General features: G+C 38.5%; 1 protein-coding gene across 1 annotated transcript in view; it reads right to left on the reverse strand.

Moving 5' to 3' along the window:
- The window catches only part of TENM1 (teneurin transmembrane protein 1), a 160,220-nt gene that overhangs the window by 131,512 nt on the left and 11,905 nt on the right, over positions 1-16,803 (reverse strand). The window contains exons 2-3 of the mRNA XM_088129189.1: positions 12,994-13,232; positions 1,772-1,899 (exon numbers count right to left, since the gene is read on the reverse strand). Coding sequence (XP_087985315.1) covers positions 1,772-1,899; positions 12,994-13,232 — 367 coding nt within the window. The remainder of the gene's footprint in view (positions 1-1,771; positions 1,900-12,993; positions 13,233-16,803) is intronic.

Raw genomic sequence — 16,803 nt, forward strand, 5'->3', positions numbered from 1 at the left:
TGTTGACATAATTTGAAATTTAAAATTGCTAACACAGATAGGTGTGAAGACAGATGTAGGAGATGGACTTCATGTTATCTCAGAAAACGGGACTTCCCAAAATCATTATTTGCCAAAGGTCACTTGAATGCAGCAAGAAAGGCACTGAACACTTCAAATAATTACAGTCAAGACTTTCAAATTTGCTCCCCGGCTGACTACCCACCTACTATATTGTCCCTGGTTGAACTTCTACTGTATCTTAGAGTCTGGAGTTGGGGGAGCTAAACATAACCTAAAAGGGAGAACTTGGAACAGAAGATTGTTTCGGAAGATAAAGGATTTAACATTCTCCTGATGACAATTCATCTTAAACCAACATTGCAAATGCCTCCCAAACCAACATTCATATTACAGATCTTAGTTTTCTTGTGCATAGATAAGCATTAGTCCAGCAGTGGGTTCAATACTTGCATTTTTTTCCCCCTGGTTTCCTAGGACCTATAGAGGCATGGCTGATAAGTGAGTGTGCCCAAATTTTGCGGCCATTTTGGTGGGGCTCATTGTCTTAGACATTGCAGAGGGCCAATTCTGGGGGTGGCAGTAGAAGAACGTAAGCATAATATGAATGGCTGACCTACCACCCCTATCCCCCAACCTCAACAAGCATAAACAAAATGGTAAAAAAAGGTCTCTCCTTCATCTGGGGACCATATCAGTACTGCTGGGAACGTATGTGGATTGCCTACTCCTGTACGTGGGATAATCTAATCTTCTGGCTAAGGGATTCAGCTTGTGACTTAGGAATGTACGAAAGGGAGATGAGAAAATCAAGGTAAGATGCACGCATGCAAGATACACAGACACACAATAGAGACCCCCAGGACAAGTTGATTAACATATTACTTGCACATATTGTGTGGTTCAGCTCCAGTTCAATTCAAGTAAGCGCTTAAAGTGTTGATTTCTTTTGGTTCCAAACTGGGTTTCCACTGGAACCACTGGAACGTCTTGATCCATTTGTTTCATTTTGCCTTTCTGAAGTGATTTCTTAAAAAAAAAAGGTTCTTTGCGTGTGCGGAAGCAATTGTATCGCTCAATTGGTGCAGAATTACCTGATTCAGTTACGGATTCAACTTTCTTATTTGATTCAAAAAATCAATTTGATTCACAGATTCAATCCAATTGTGCTTGAGTCAAATCTCTGAATCAAGTATCTACACTGTTCTAGTATATATATTGACTTATACCATTTCTCCTATTCTGTTTTTGCCTCATTAATATGTCCAGGTCTTTGTATACATTTTAAGCCATTCAACGCAAGAAGATCATATCTGATCACCATTTGTAATTGTTTCCCAGCCTCCACAATTACCCCTAAAGCTTTAGAATGACAGGGATGGCATCCTTACTACTGTGCCGAAATGAGACACTATTAAATCATGTATTAGAAGGAATCTAGTAGGACCTGTTGAGGCTAGCCTTTTGAGACACCATGCCTCTGATGACGTGAGCTATAGCTCACAAAAGCTTATGTCTTTAATAAAATGTGATAGGTGCTTCCAGGCTTCTGATTTTGGGCTACCATAGACGAACACTACTCTCCTTCTACAATATTAACTTGGGGAGCATGTATATGAATTGGGTTCATTGCATGCCCTCACTGCACAAAACCATTGACACTTCTGGTACAGGCAGTGATGTCAGACCATCTTCCATGAAGTTTGCGTACACCTGATGAAAAAAGACAGAGAGAAAGAGAGATACCTTTCCTTTCTGTTTTATCTGACGCTTTCCCTCCGATGGGAGCATACGTCGTATCCACAGATTCTGTGAGTTTGTTTCCTTTACTGAGTCCATTTTCATAAAGTTGGCCATCAACTGGCTGTAGTTGCCAAGTCAGGCCACATAAATGTACTGCTGTTAAAGAGAGAGAGGGAGAGAGACAGAGAGAGAGAGGAAAAGAGAAATTCAACTTATTAATTTATGCCTACCTTCATTACCCCCAAAAAGAAGATAGTAGGAAGCTTTGCAGAAGTCAGTTATCCCATCCCTATGTTTATAAGAAATTGAAATTCTAAGTATGCTAATTTCACCTTAAACTAAATGTGTAATTAGTTTCCTCATTTTCATTTGGAGCTCAGCCAATGCTGGATGATGAATTTTATTCAGCAGTTAACAGGAATACTTGCAATTCAAAGGACAATGGCTTTGTGAGAAAAAGACCGCATGCAAAGTAAAAATGCTTTGTCGGTGGGTGAAAAGAGATGTGCTACTCCTCAATTTTGCATCTTTAAAATCTGGTACTTCTCCTGCATTGAAGCTGGGTTCTACCTGGCGTTGGCTAAGCATCAATTATTCCGATAGACAAATCACAATTTTTGCACAAATCCAGCCATGTATACAATAATAATGAACACAATAATTCCTAATTAAATAATCCATGGTTTATTACAATGTGTGAGCACAGCCCTACAGGAGCCAAACAGAGGAGAATCTTGGAGTCTACTGTAAGAATAAAGAAACATGAAAGGGAGAAGAGCCATGCAACTGCCAAGCAATATGTTCTCACCATGCTGAGAGATGTACGTTGCCATTATTTCTAACTTTCCCTAAGTATCAATGTATAGCTTTGGCAAATGTTATGGAAAGTCATCCTCTTTTGTGTTGGTGGTGGTGCACCCATAACCACATTTCCTTGGCAAATAGGAACCAGGTGGGTATAAGGTGCAATGAAGAAGTTTTGGTAAGTGCTTAACTATAATATGATTTTCTTCCTTCTTATATTCCAGGCCCATATTTATATCTCAAATACAGATTTATCTATTCTATTGCATTTTCTTTATGCTATTTATATGGCCACTATCTCACACAAGTGACTCTGGGTAGCAATCCAGAAGAAGGGCTAATATTGCGTGGAAGAGTGGCCGGGCCAGGTAATAGCAAGGTGGTTCTTGTGAAAACCAACAACTAGTGGAAGGATTAAACACTGTTGTGTTTCTAAAACATATGTTGGTAATACTTTTTTGAGCCACAGGCGATGGTTGGAATTCACAGTGTGAATGGTGGGTGACCTCATTAAATAGCTGACACAGAGGTGGTGCTAACCAAAGAAGTTAAAGTTGCTTTACTGGATATGAACAGTCATTAAAAAAAAACAACCCTCATTCTCTAGATGAGTTGTGAGGTTGCTCCTACCAACCTAGCTTATCTTTTGCCTTTTAAAATAAGGCCTGTTAAATAAGCAAGCATGCAAGCATGTTTCCAGAACAAAGCATGAGCTTCCAACTCCCAGCCGTTTTTATTTTCCTACACTGCCTATGATTTTTCATGTAGAGTCCAGAAAAGATATGATTTATGTAATGGTACATGGGAACGACCTTGGGAGACAGGAGGAAGAGCCACAGGCAGAGGAACAGTCAGATAAGAGGCAGCTGAGCCCACGGAAGGAATGGGGGTGTGGCAAATGTCTCAGAAGGGACCCTCCCTAGTTTCTTGGCCTATAAAAGTGACGGGGGAGAAATGTACCTACAGACTTGCAAGGTTCTGTTAATGTAACCTTACAATAAAGTAGAATTACTCCATTTGGTCCTGTCTGGACTACCTCACAAGGCTGACAGTTTGGTATGCTAGCTTCCCAGTTATTTATTGTCATCATCATCTTCATCATCATCATCATCATTATCATCATCAAGTAGGATAGGTGCTTATTGGGCAGGGAATAAATCTAACATATAAATAAATACATTTGATTTAAATGCAATTAAACTGAAGTGTAAGAATTGGAATTAATATGATTACTCCCCATATATTTAAGAATTTTCTTTTTTTGCCATGTTAAAAAAAGGATTGAACTATTTTAGGGAGCCATATGCAACTCTGGAGTGGTGCTTTGGAATACCATCCTCCCGGAGATCAGACTTGCCCCAATCCTGCTGGCCTTTTGCAAGGCATTAAAAGCTTGGCTTTGCTGTCAAGCCTGGGGCCCTGATAGTGGGGCTGAGCCAGCTGTACTGGCTGTACTGGCTGGTGTTCGTTCATTCTTGGCTGCCATTTTATGCTGTTTTAAGTTATTTATGTTTTTAATCATTGGCTATGTTTCACTTCGTTTCTATTTGTTTTGTTAGCCGCCCAGAGTCATGTATACGAGATGGGCAGCCATATAAATTTACCGGATAAATAAATAAATAAGGCCAAACACCAAACGAAAGGGACATTATTGAGAATTTCAGCACCGGATTAAATGACCCTGTTGAAATACAAGATCCTTACTGAGGAGCAGCAGAATAATGGTTCTGATATAGGCATTCCCCAGAAGCTACAGTAGATCTATGTTGGCAAATATAAACAGGTACCCCAGCTCTATCTTAGAAAGCAGATGTGTTCTTTGCTAATCAAGACTCATCAAGAATCTAACTTTCCTACTACCATACGTGTGATTTTAACAGTTGCCATATTAATATACTTTTTAGCAGTTCTGCTATTGTATAAAGGGATGACTCAGGTATCCTAGTCTCTCTTTCTCTTCCCCTTTTTGCATTAGGTGTGCCTACTTGTTTCTAAACACCTCCTTAGTGCTGTTTCACACTGCAACTCTTGTGATTGTGGTGCCTTCAGCTTTTCAATAATCCCATTTTACTTATCTCTACCATTTATTTCTTAGATTTAATTAGAACCTGTATGTTTTCAGTGGTTATTGCTTCATTTATCTCCCCATTATAATCATTTTCTATCTTTATCAAGCATCTTTATATTTTGTTCTCCTGATAAAATGGCATTTTGCCCGCTTTGTCTTTTTCAATGGGCATCTGAACACACAATAAAGCTGTTCATCAAAAACAAAACCCTGTGTGTTAACATATTACCTATAGTTTGGCTTTTTGAATAGCTCCGCTGAAATGCAATGGACACCAACTGGGTGAAACCATATGGAATTGATGAGAAAACAACAGATTTGGTGAAAACACTTCCCGTTCATAGTCTCCCAGTTAACCTTGGACAGATTGTGACTTATGTGTTTGCTTACGCTTAGGGGGAAAAAAAGGTAATAATAGTTTATATCACTATATGAAGCCCACCTCATCATCTAGTATACTTTTATACCATACAGAGGTCTACAATTATAATAGAAAAGTATCCTAGATGATGAGGTGGGCTTCTAGGTTTCTAAGGAGTTCTAAGATTCGTAGTCCAATCTCATCTGGAGAGCATTTAATGGGGAAAGCTGCTTTGTAGAACTAGAAGGTCATTCATGAAGCCAAATAGAGTGAGATTCAGGAACAAGTTAAAAAAACCCTGTCTCACCACAAGATTAAAACTATGGAATATGGCTGGTCCCGCAGAATGTAGTCAGAGGCATCCACACGATTCACTGTTTTCATCAAAACAAAGAAAGCAGCGTTGCGCCATGGCAAACCAAACTCTGCCCCTTTCATATGTCCATGCAACTTCATGATGAATGGCTTTTGTCATTGGCCCCAGCCCCATGAACACTGTTGGATGTAGTAATGGCCACCAAATAGTGTAATTTTAAAGAATCACTGAAACTTACTGATGTTCATTACTCATAATGGCTATATTTTACCTTCAGTAATATCGCAGGTACTCAGGGAACCCGAATAAGTAAAAAGTATTAAACTCACACCTTTAAGTAGGATTGAGAGTATGGGAATAGAACACAGAATCATACAACTTCTACTAATTTGTTTATATCTTAAATAAATGTCAGTACTGAGTCTTAACAATTGCCTCTGCACTGGATACTTTTGGAAGTTGAATGGTTCTGGAATTATACATCAATATAGGTACCTGTCTCCAACTTCCTATCTATATTGACCAAAAATGACACTTATCTGAGATTTCAGCTGTAATCTGAATAGTCCTGCACACATCTGTGTATCACGTTTATACCAACAAGGTTTGTGTGTCAATGAGAACAGGAAAAGCAAGAAGGCAAGGCATTTTGAAGCAGAGGTAATCCAACGTTTCTAATCTGAGCCATTAAACTCACAAAAGATTGTGGAGTCTGACACAATAATGGCTGAACGCAAAAAAAGCAGACCCAGTCACCTTCAGTAATTTCTTCATTACTGAAATAATGAAGTTAGATGCTGCAAAATTCTATTTCCATTCTACCTGTTAGAATGGAATTTGTGTTGCCTTTAATATGACAGAGGAATGTGGTTGGAATGCAAAGAACTAGAGCTTGACAGTTTAAGAAAAGTAGTGCTATCTGGCATTCTCTCTTTTTTAATCCCCCCTCCCTTACCATGTCTAGGGAATAGATTATTTCTTTTACACTGTGAGTCATATACTTGGGGAAAAGGATTGGTTAAAAAGAATTTTGGTTCTGAATGGGTGTCTGCATGTTTTTGCAGATTACATTTCATAAACTGGATTAAACCACCATCTGCCACAAAGCCAATGAAGAAATTGAATTTATTCTTATCTACCTTCTGTGTCAGCACAGCCTGTCAATTTCTACTTTGAAACATTTGGCAGAGGAGACTTCCAAGGAAGTAATGGTGAACTGAAGACAGCTCCGTTGAGAGCCGAGCTGATGACCGCAGCGGAATGAAGAGCTCACAAGTGGGTCAGCTCTTCGGGATTCCTCTCTGGACAAGGAGAGGACTTGGGATCACCCACAAGTGCTCCAGACAGTTGCTCCTCAAGAAGAGACCACAAAGCAGCAGTCTCTGGTGGGTTTAGAGCTCTGGGAGATGAGGGAACACTGTCCTCACCCAAACCGTGGTCAGCACCTTTATGGACTCAGGTTTCACATACTTCCTTTTCTAATCACTTTTGGAAATTGCTTGTTAACTGCTTTTCAGATACTATGAACCTTTGGAATGACAAACTTTATGCGCCAGGTGAGATTCCTTCAATCCTTAATGAAAGAAGTATTAAATGCAAGTTTAAGGAATTTATTTATTTATTTATTTATTTATTTAGGGAATAAACAGCAAAAAGGTAATCAGAATGTTGATTTTGGAAAGTTACAAATGGACTAAGGGTCAAGATGGATTTGAAATAAGATTTTGAAATTAATTATAAGAATCTTTCCCATGGGAAAATGTTGTTTTGAACTTTTGAAAAAAACACATGATAGGATAGGACTAGGTTGGATGCAAGAGGGAACCAGAAGGAACTATAGATTACAATTAAAGGAGAAGAACACTTAAATTTGTCTCACCAATACAGAATAGAGCAAAATACTTTAACACTGGAGATATTGAGGAATATTTGTGAACAATGGACCCAGAAGTTAATTTTAAGAATGTGTGCCATAGACTGTGTTTCAAAGATGCTATGGAAGAGGAACAAGTTTTACCGGACAAGACTGAGACTGACCTGAAAGTGGATATAAAAATGACAGGCTACAAGAATGATATAGAAAAAGATGCGACACTGGACATACAAAAGAAACCGGCTGATGTCTTAATAATTAAAAGGGATATACACCCAACAAACCAAGAGAGTGACCTGGATAACTTTCCTACATTGGGTTTACTAAAGAGACCTGTTAAAGCTTTGAAGAATTTTGTGAGAAGGGACAAAGAAGAAATGAAAAGAAATCAAGTTCTAGGACATTATTTGAAGGGACTAAAGATAAAGATTGTTAAAAGTAAAAGGAAGAAATATAAAGCTGGTTTATTTGATCAAGGTTAAAATAGATAATTTATCTCTGGTAACCCTTTATGGACTTTTGCTGATCAGGACTCAATGATGAGGCTTTAAGGATTTGTTTATAGATAAGAAATGGAATAAAAGAAGGTGATAACTTACTAAAATTGTTTATACTCGTGCTGAAGGGGAAAGTTATTTCTTTATATATTTCTTTTCTTTTTCTTTACTATATTCTTATTTTCTCTTTTCTCTTTTTCTTTTTCTTTTTTGCACTTCCTGTTTTTTTTCCTTTTATTTTTCTTATTTTGTATTAGTCTTTACCTTTTTAATTGTAATGTAAAATTCCTTTATAAAGAAAGAACCGTTTGGCAGAGAACAAAATATAATGCTTGGCTGAAACACAAGGGACTCCCTGTGGTGGATCTCTGAATTAAATAATAACAGCCTCTACAATATATATTTATCAACCCCAGATGGCTTCTCTTTCAGGTGAACAAAAGAAGTATGACCAGAATGAAGAGTTTCCAAATCTGGGCTAATTGTCTTCTTGGGGTTTCTTGTTCTGATTTGGTTAGTCTAAAGTTACATTTCCCGTAACTTTAGGAAACAAAATTGGGAAATGTCAAATTAAGATGAGGTCCCAAAAGTTCAAATGGTGAGAAAGAATTGCAAAAAAGAAAAGAAAAAAGGGTGGGGATTAATTATATATATTTAAGGGGCACTTAATGACTAGCATCTATGCTCTTTGCTTTCATTATTTTCTTTCTGTCTTTCTCTTGCTCTCTCTCTCTTTCCTGACTATTAAAGCTGGTTGGTTACACCTATGCAGCTTTGTTCTGAAGTAAATTTCAGTGGATTTCATCAGGATTGCTCCCCAATATTATAGGATTGCTGCCTTTATTTATCTGCTAAATTTGTCTCCCACCTTTCGATCTAGAGCTCAAGGCAGCATATAGAGCAATCCCTAATGCTATTTTTCCCTACAACTTCACCTTCTAGAGTAACACTGGACTGAAGGAAGGGACTGAACTAACCTCCTCCATGAAGCTTTCATGGCTAAGCAGGGACCAGAACCAGGATCTCCCCATACATACTCTAGCACTTTCACCACCACGTCATACTGGCTCTTGGGCTGAGGGGCAACGTCAGCCCAAAATCAGGGAATTCCATGGTTGAGCCAATACTTGAACCTGGGTCTCCCAACTCCTAGATCAGCTTCACCACTAGACCACACTGGCTGTCCAAGTTCACCACCTCTGACCACAGCTGTAGAAAACTGTTGCTGTGATTTCCTGCTGTCTGAGTTGGGAAACATTCAAAATCTGTACTCTACGCCATAAAACAGGAATAATATAGGGTTGGGGGGGGGGAAGTCTCCCTACACAAGCACCTTTCTCCAAAAATCCCAGCCCTTTCCATTTTGCATTATATCCCTGTCTGCTGTGACTTGGGCAGTCAGAAATGTTAAGAGGAGTTTCTGGCTGTCAAAAGAGCAATAATCTGTTAAGTTTTCAACTCTAGTATTATTTTTAATACAAGTATTTAAACTTGAAGTCAAAAGTAGTACTATCTCAGGGAAAGTGCCATTGGTAATGCATAAAAAAAAAAGAAGAAAGCACATCTTTACTTTCCAAATCATTACTATGTTAATGTATAATGCATGTTGAGGCATTCAATTGATCCGTCATTCAAAATCAAGCGATCAATCAATTCAGATGCATTTGATTAACCAAAAGCTTCAGTAGAATGGCATTTCCCCCCTCTAGCTGGGCATTTCTGCTATCAGCCAAGGCAGATTTTTACGATGGTGCTAAATTCAGAGTGTTAAATCATTGAAAAGATTTCCACAAAAGACATAAATTTCTTTCTGCTACAAGACAGGCACATGAAAAGGATTTAAACTATAGAGAAGTAATTTCAGATTAGATCAAACATTCTAATCAAATGAGGTGTTAACCAAACAGAGCAAGGAAGCCTGTGAAGATGTCAAATTACTTTTTTCTTCAGTGCTTTTATGAAGAGTTTGGATAAAAATTTGGTTTCAGCTGAAGAAATCCATCCTCAGTTATGGGATTCAAATGGACTAGATTATATGGAGGGATACGTAGGGATTATATGCAACGTACCGACTGATCCTTAAATATTTGACTTTAATCACTTATATACAATTTTGGCCTTCTCTCTGCCTAACAAATGAAGAATGCACCACTCTGTGAAGAGTGAATGCCAGGATTTAAATATTTAGCCTTCATTCATCCTTGCAATCCAACTGAACAAAAGACCCATTTGTAAAACATATGCACTCATCCCTTGTACGTGTTTTTCTAATTCTGGCACCGAAGCGTCATTTCTTTCTTTCTAGGGCCTAACTGGATTTGAAGAGAGGGGACAAATGGCTTATTTTACGAGAACAACAATATTATGGGGGGTTTCGCCATGTTCCCCTGCTGTGCCTTCAATGAAAATCACCCACAAACTTGCAGTCTGCATCAAGAGGGGAGAAACAATGCTAGTGGAGGATCTTTCCCAACGTAAGCGGAGCTGGGAAGATTTTCAGCAGGATCCAAGGGACTAGTCCTGTCTGCCTGATCCTGACCCTACCCTCCTTCTCCATGGTTGCCATCTGCAGTCATACAATGAACAGCACAAGTTTGGTCCTAAATGTTTATTCCACATAGGAAGACATAAGGAGCTTATCTACCTGGAGGCGTGGCTTGCGGGTAATGGTGCAATGTGTTCAGGGCCACACCACACATGTGGATGAGGGCTAGGATTTTTCAGATAGGAACTTCTCTGTAGGTCGAGCATTTACTCTCCTTTTGTGGACTTTAAAGAACATGATATCCACCATCTGTGGAGTCCCCTTTGGGGAAGGACCCTTTAGGAACAGATGATTTACTGTTCTGCTGAGGGTGGGGATAGGTTGAAACTTCCTAGCTGACAGAAGAAGACAGGAGGTGGATGGTCCCTCACAAAGTGAGAGGATGTATAGTCCAATCTCAAAGAAGGAAGACTGATTAGGATAGCCTGCCCTCTTTATGGATCTCTATGTTTTTTTTCTTATTAAATGTTATTTTATTCCTGTAAAAACATTACAAAACGTACAACACTTATGAGAATGAGAAAAAGTGATTGGGCTATTGAAATTATATAACCTTCTTTCATTTCATGGTCACAATTAATTTCTAAGCAATGAATTAAAGCAGCGAAGACTGCTTTTCCACCACGCAGCCGGGACTTAAGGTACTTTCTGGGGACAATTTCACTTTAGTTATTTGCTCTGTTTTAATTGTTTAGCAGACATTATGATTTTATGTGAGACCACCACCCTCCCGAGCCTGTTGGATTGGAATAGGATATAAATTGTGTAGTAAAATAAATAACCCCCTAACATCACGTGAAAATAGCACCCCCTTTTTTTCCCCTCAAACCTTTCACCTGATTTCAAGAACAATTTCAGAAAAGAAGACCAAATCTAAAACGATCTAAGGAATCCCAGCAATGGATCCATGTTAAGTGTATCAAAGTTAGGTAAGCAAACTCTTTGTTGCATTGACAGTAAATGCCTCACACAGCACAACGCCCTTTTTAATCCTCCCTGTATCCTCTGAAATGCTGCACGTTGTGTTAATGAGGATTTATTCTCTGTTTGGCTGTGAAGCTTTTCGGATGGTGGAAGCAAAAGATTTAATATTAAAAACGATTTGCAAGTACCAAGTCTTGGCCACTTTCCTTTAAAGCATATGAACCAAGATAAAGATAATACTGACACTATTAATAACGGCTACAATGGGAGCCTAATTAAAATAGTGAGAAACACACAGGAAATAATTGGCAGATTGAAATAACTTTTTCAAAAAATCGCTTCCTTGTTCGGTGTCTGCCAAGTTCTGCATTGCCTTTTTGCGAGAGAATCTTTTGCTAGCTAGAGATTTCTGAAACCATTAAAAAGTTGGCCAAAAGTATTTTAGTAAATTGGACCTTAATTGGAATCTTGCCTCCGTAAGGCGACTGCTGTTTGTGGCATTCAACCGAAGGACTACTTGTTAAAAACAATCAAGGGAATTGATTATTCTTCAGTCAGTCAGCATGCATCTCGCCTCTTCAAACAAGTGGAATGAGTATGAATGAACCATCTTCACCCCTCCTTTTCCTTTCACATTCTCACCACCTTTCTAGGTAAATATTTAGGATACTGTAAATACAGAACTGTGTGAATTGGCTTCTATGGCTGTAGACCATCCCCATCTATCCATGAAGGCTATCGAGACCAGTGTGCTCACTCACAACTCCCCTTCCAATATATGTGGATATTATATGTCCTTTGAACTCCTGAAGGCAGCTTGTGTACTATAGGCATAAAGAGAAGTTACGTTTTGGATTGATTCTGCTTACTTGCTAGTGTAAACTCTTACTTCCTACAAAGGTTCTCGGAGTCAGTGGATGCTCGGTCAATGAAATGCAGAAAGAAAAATAATGCTAATTGCAAGGTATAAGCCTATATTTGATCTGACATGTGTTTGAATCATCACTTTTCCCTGCCCTTGTAGTTGTTTCATTGATGGTTGCTTGGTTGTGGATCCTATCCTTTTTTTTTAAATCAACTACCTCATCAAATGTTGAACAGTTTATAATCCAACACAGATGCCAGAATCTTCCTTAAAAAGTAAGATAGATATGAATCTCAGGGAGACTATTATCCCAGATTATAATGGTATGTGGGAGTGACCTTGGGAGACAGGGAAAAGAGACACAGTCAAGGGAACAGTCAGATACAAGGTAACTTAGCCCACGGCAGGAATGTGGGCAGGGCAAGAGGCTCAGAGGAGACCCTCCCTAGTTTCTTGGGCTGTAAAGGGGACGGGGGAGAGAGATACTGTCAAACTTGCAAGATTCTATTAATGTAACCTTGCAATAAAGTATAATTAACTTGTATGGCTGTGTTTCCTGTCTGGTCTACTTCGCAAGGCTAACATCAATTTTGCAAGTCTGAAAGTATATCTTTCCCTCCTGTCCCCTTTTACAGCCCAAGAAATTAGGGAGGAACTCCTCTGAGCCTCTTGCCCCATCCACATTCCTGCTGAGGGCTAAGTTGCCTTTTATCTGACTGATCCCTTGGCTGTGACTCTTTGCCCCGTTTCCCAAGGTTATTCCCACATACCATTACACACATACCATTCATATCAGTAGACAAACAGCTCAGTAACACTCACACCAGCAAAAAGAACCAAAAAAAAAAAAAAAAGCAAGAAAAACACAAGTGTATTACCTTTTTGAACTCGATGAAACTTGCTTCTGAATAATGAGCTAAAAGTCTAATTCCTTCTCCTAATAGTAATCTCGGCCAAAGAAGTGGGAGTGAGAGAGGCAATAAAATTCAGGACTTACCAATAACATAAGCAAGCAACAGTGCCAGTGTGACTGTGATTGCCGTAGCGCTCAAGGCAGTACACTTCCAGTTGCAACATCTATACGGCTTGTTAAAAGCGAAAGCCGGTCGCGAAAACGTCGTTCTAGGAAGTGGTCTGGGAGGTGGCGAGTAAACTGTATTGGAAGTCAAAGGATAATTCTGACTGGCAGCGCTGAAGATAGCAGATGAACCAGATCCATGCTTAAATAGGAAATGCCTAGGTAAAGAAGACAAAGGGGTAAGTTGGAAAAAGCAGAGTCACCTGCCGATCGAGGAAGGCGGAGCAAATATTGTATACATGGGCCTTTGCAGAAAGGGACAACGATGAAGTGTGCGTAATGACATCATCATGCAAACGGAGGGACTTATGTATGCAAATCAGATATTCAGATGCAAGTTCATAATCACAGCGTTTAAATGATGATGTCATTAGGCCTGGCTTGCTGTGGATATTGCTGGAAAGCATCGTTCAGATGTTTTCACACAGAGAGAATGCATATACGCTAAACGAAATGAGATTATTAACTGCACACTCCTAGACATGCTCCCTTCATAGTTATTCCGTTCAATAGGGCTTACTACTAGATAAATCTGATTCTGGCGGCATTTTTTTTACAGTATAAAATACTCCCTTTCCCACTCATTAGGCATTTTTTTCAATAAACATAAGCTGCAGCCTATGCTATCTTGGTATGCCTTTTACTATTTTCTTTTTAAATTAGATTTCGAGAAATCTGCTTGACTGGCATTATGCCAAATGCATATTTCACATTCTGTAGCTTCTTCCATCCAATAAATTTTCATAAGGCCGTGTTAGAGTTCATAACATTTCTGGATGCATGCATAGAACTACCTTCTAGACCAGCGATGGACAGTCTTCAGGCAGTGGGCAACCTCATATTTGATCGCTCAGGTATAATCTCCTCCAGGTAGAAATAACTCCACATTTCAAGAGATGGTAAACATTTACGAGACTTTAGCAATCAAGCCCTGCAAGAGCTCATATGAGAACACTGAAAATCACAAATGCCTTCAGCGATTTCTGATTCCTTTTTTACATCTGGGAGGTTCATGATCATTCTCGAAGGGTATCATGGATGCCACCTGCCACCTGTGAGTGTCCTAAACTAACTGGGCTCTAAACCAAGACTCCAGCTCATGGAAATAATTTCCAACGATGAATTAATAAAAAATATAAATCCTATAAAGAAAGGGTCTTTTTTGTTTTTTTCAGGACATAATGGTGCAAGAGATCAGCACTTATCAAAAGGGAAAATCTGAAACAAACCAGTATAGATCATGAGGAAATATTAAGTGCTTTATTTATAAGGCATATAACATTTCATCATATGTTCCTCCAAAATCCATTCAATATATTTGCAGGCTGGTCCTAATTTTCCAGGCAGCTTTGAACTTCACCCAGAAGGACTGCCAACTGCTTCTTAATCTCCCGTGGTACTCCAGCTGGGCTTAATGACAAATTTACTTTTAGATGCTGATTTATTCTCAATATGCTGTAAGAGGTTTGGGAGGATATTTTATTTTATTTATTTATCGTATTTATTTAGCCGCCCATCTCACGCAAAGTGACTCTGGATATACATATGTGTGCATGTAGATTCCTAGGCATATACAACAAACACATACCCATTGACAATTGGCAAGGGTAGAGTTTGAATGCAAGCAAGCAACATCTTCAGCATTCCTTTTAATATTATTTGCATACAGAATACTAAATTCTGAAGGGAGTATTTAAGCACATTCCTCTGAAGTCCAACGTATTTGGATGTTATCAAATTCTAGACCAGATTCCATTCTAAACACAACATCTTTTTCTGCAACTGTGCGTGGTTTGCAACTGTGTTGTTAATATAGGCATGTAAAACATATTCCTTGTTTTAGAATTTAAGTTACTAATTAAAAAAAAAAAAAGGCAGAACATTGACTACCTTTAGAGTGCCTTGGGAGATACCAAAATATCTCCTATCTTGATATCAAGATATATCAGATATCAAAGAGCCATCAAGATATATGGTATTAAAGGCTAGAATAGCTCTGTAGACAGGGCTAGCTAGATTTTATCTTGGATTCAATATTAACTGATGAGATAATAACTTATGTCACATATGTAATAATGACAATGTTAATTAAAACAATATTAAAGGTAGAACCATTATTTACTGAGAGATTACAAGACGTTACCAATATTGATAAAACTAAAGGGAAGTTCTCATCAACAATTTGGACAGGAAATTACTGGGAACTTAGTGTGTGAAATATAGGTGACAGAATATTAAATGAAGCTATTTGATTAGTTATTTACCCAGTAGGGGTGTGTATGTGTATGTGAAGAAGTAAATACTGCATAAAGATTTAATCTATATTTTCAACAAATTTACATTTTTGAGACCAACACATACACTGAAAGAGTAAATCTAGGTACTATTGCAATGCCAATATTTACGTATTTTAATATATGAATTTGCTTTCAAAATCCATTAAAAGTATTTAAACCCTGATTTCAATGTGTTGAAAAATACAAGTTTTGCTTAATATTTGTTCCACTATAATCAGTGAGACTTAAAAGTGCTTAACGTCTGCCACGTTAAGCCTTATATTTTATTTTTTTTAATATATTTCCTTACGCTTCACAGGATAGTTTAAAAGAACAAAAATGCGTAACAGTTGTTACAATATTCTAACTCACATTCTCTCGGAGAGTAATCCTCCACACTTCAAAACATTAGATGCTAACATTAATTATTTGTATGACAAGCCTAAAACATTTATTTAGAAAGACATCCAATTAATAATAATTATTCCAGTGGGAATAATTCTACAATCTTGCACATAGTTACTTAGTCCTTGTAGAATAAGCTCCATATATTCAGGATATACAATGTAAATGCATCAGACTGTACTGTTAACTCTACAAAAGTGTACAAAAATGAACATGTTGATCAAACTGTGTGTGTGTGTGTGTGTGTGTGTGTGTGTATGTATGTATTTATTTGATTTACCTCCACCCATCTCCCCCTAATGGGTGACTCTGGGCAGCAGAGGGTCTTTAACAAGACCCATTAAAACAATAAATATATATAAAATTACATAAAACATGGAAACTATGCAAAGCATTACCAAAAGAAAGAGAAAGTCCAAGAGGCTGATGGTTCCAGAGCTGCGGACGACAGGCCTCTAAGGGACTAGCCATCCCCATACTTGATGTCTTCCCTCCCCACCCCAGGCCAGGTGGCAGAGCCAGGTCTTCAGATCTCTCCGGAAGGCCAGGAGTGAAGGGACCAATCTCACCTCCGGGGTGAGATTTACTCCATGTGACGTTGTTGTTGTGACGGCTTAATGAGAATGGACTTAAAGTCAGAGGAGCTATTATTCTTAACGGAAATAAGAAATGGTTATTTTCTTTGATAGATGTGTGCTTAGAGCTCCTCAGAATGTGACACCTAAACAGACACTGTAGATTCAACTGTTGGATGCCCATGTGACATTCAGGGCTTTTTTCTAGCTGGGTTCCAACATCACAGTAAGCCATAAACCAGCCACTGCAATTAATAAACCACAGCTTGGCCAAGTTGTTGAGGTTCTTGTGATTTTTTGGGGTTTCCATAAGACCAGCAAGAAACATGAATGCGTGAGATAGGATTATGGTTAGTGATTCCTAGATCAAAAGGTTATATTTAGGCTTCCATAAACCACCAGTTAATAGTTGCGGGGAAGAAGGAATTCCAATTTTAGGCTTGCAAGTCTGAAAGTACATCTCTTCCCCATTG

Source organism: Python bivittatus, unplaced genomic scaffold (genome assembly GCF_059951505.1).
Source record: "Python bivittatus isolate LINGU-HERP-01145 unplaced genomic scaffold, Pbiv_v1 ctg000790_np1212, whole genome shotgun sequence".
Taxonomy (NCBI): Eukaryota; Metazoa; Chordata; class Lepidosauria; order Squamata; family Pythonidae; genus Python; species Python bivittatus.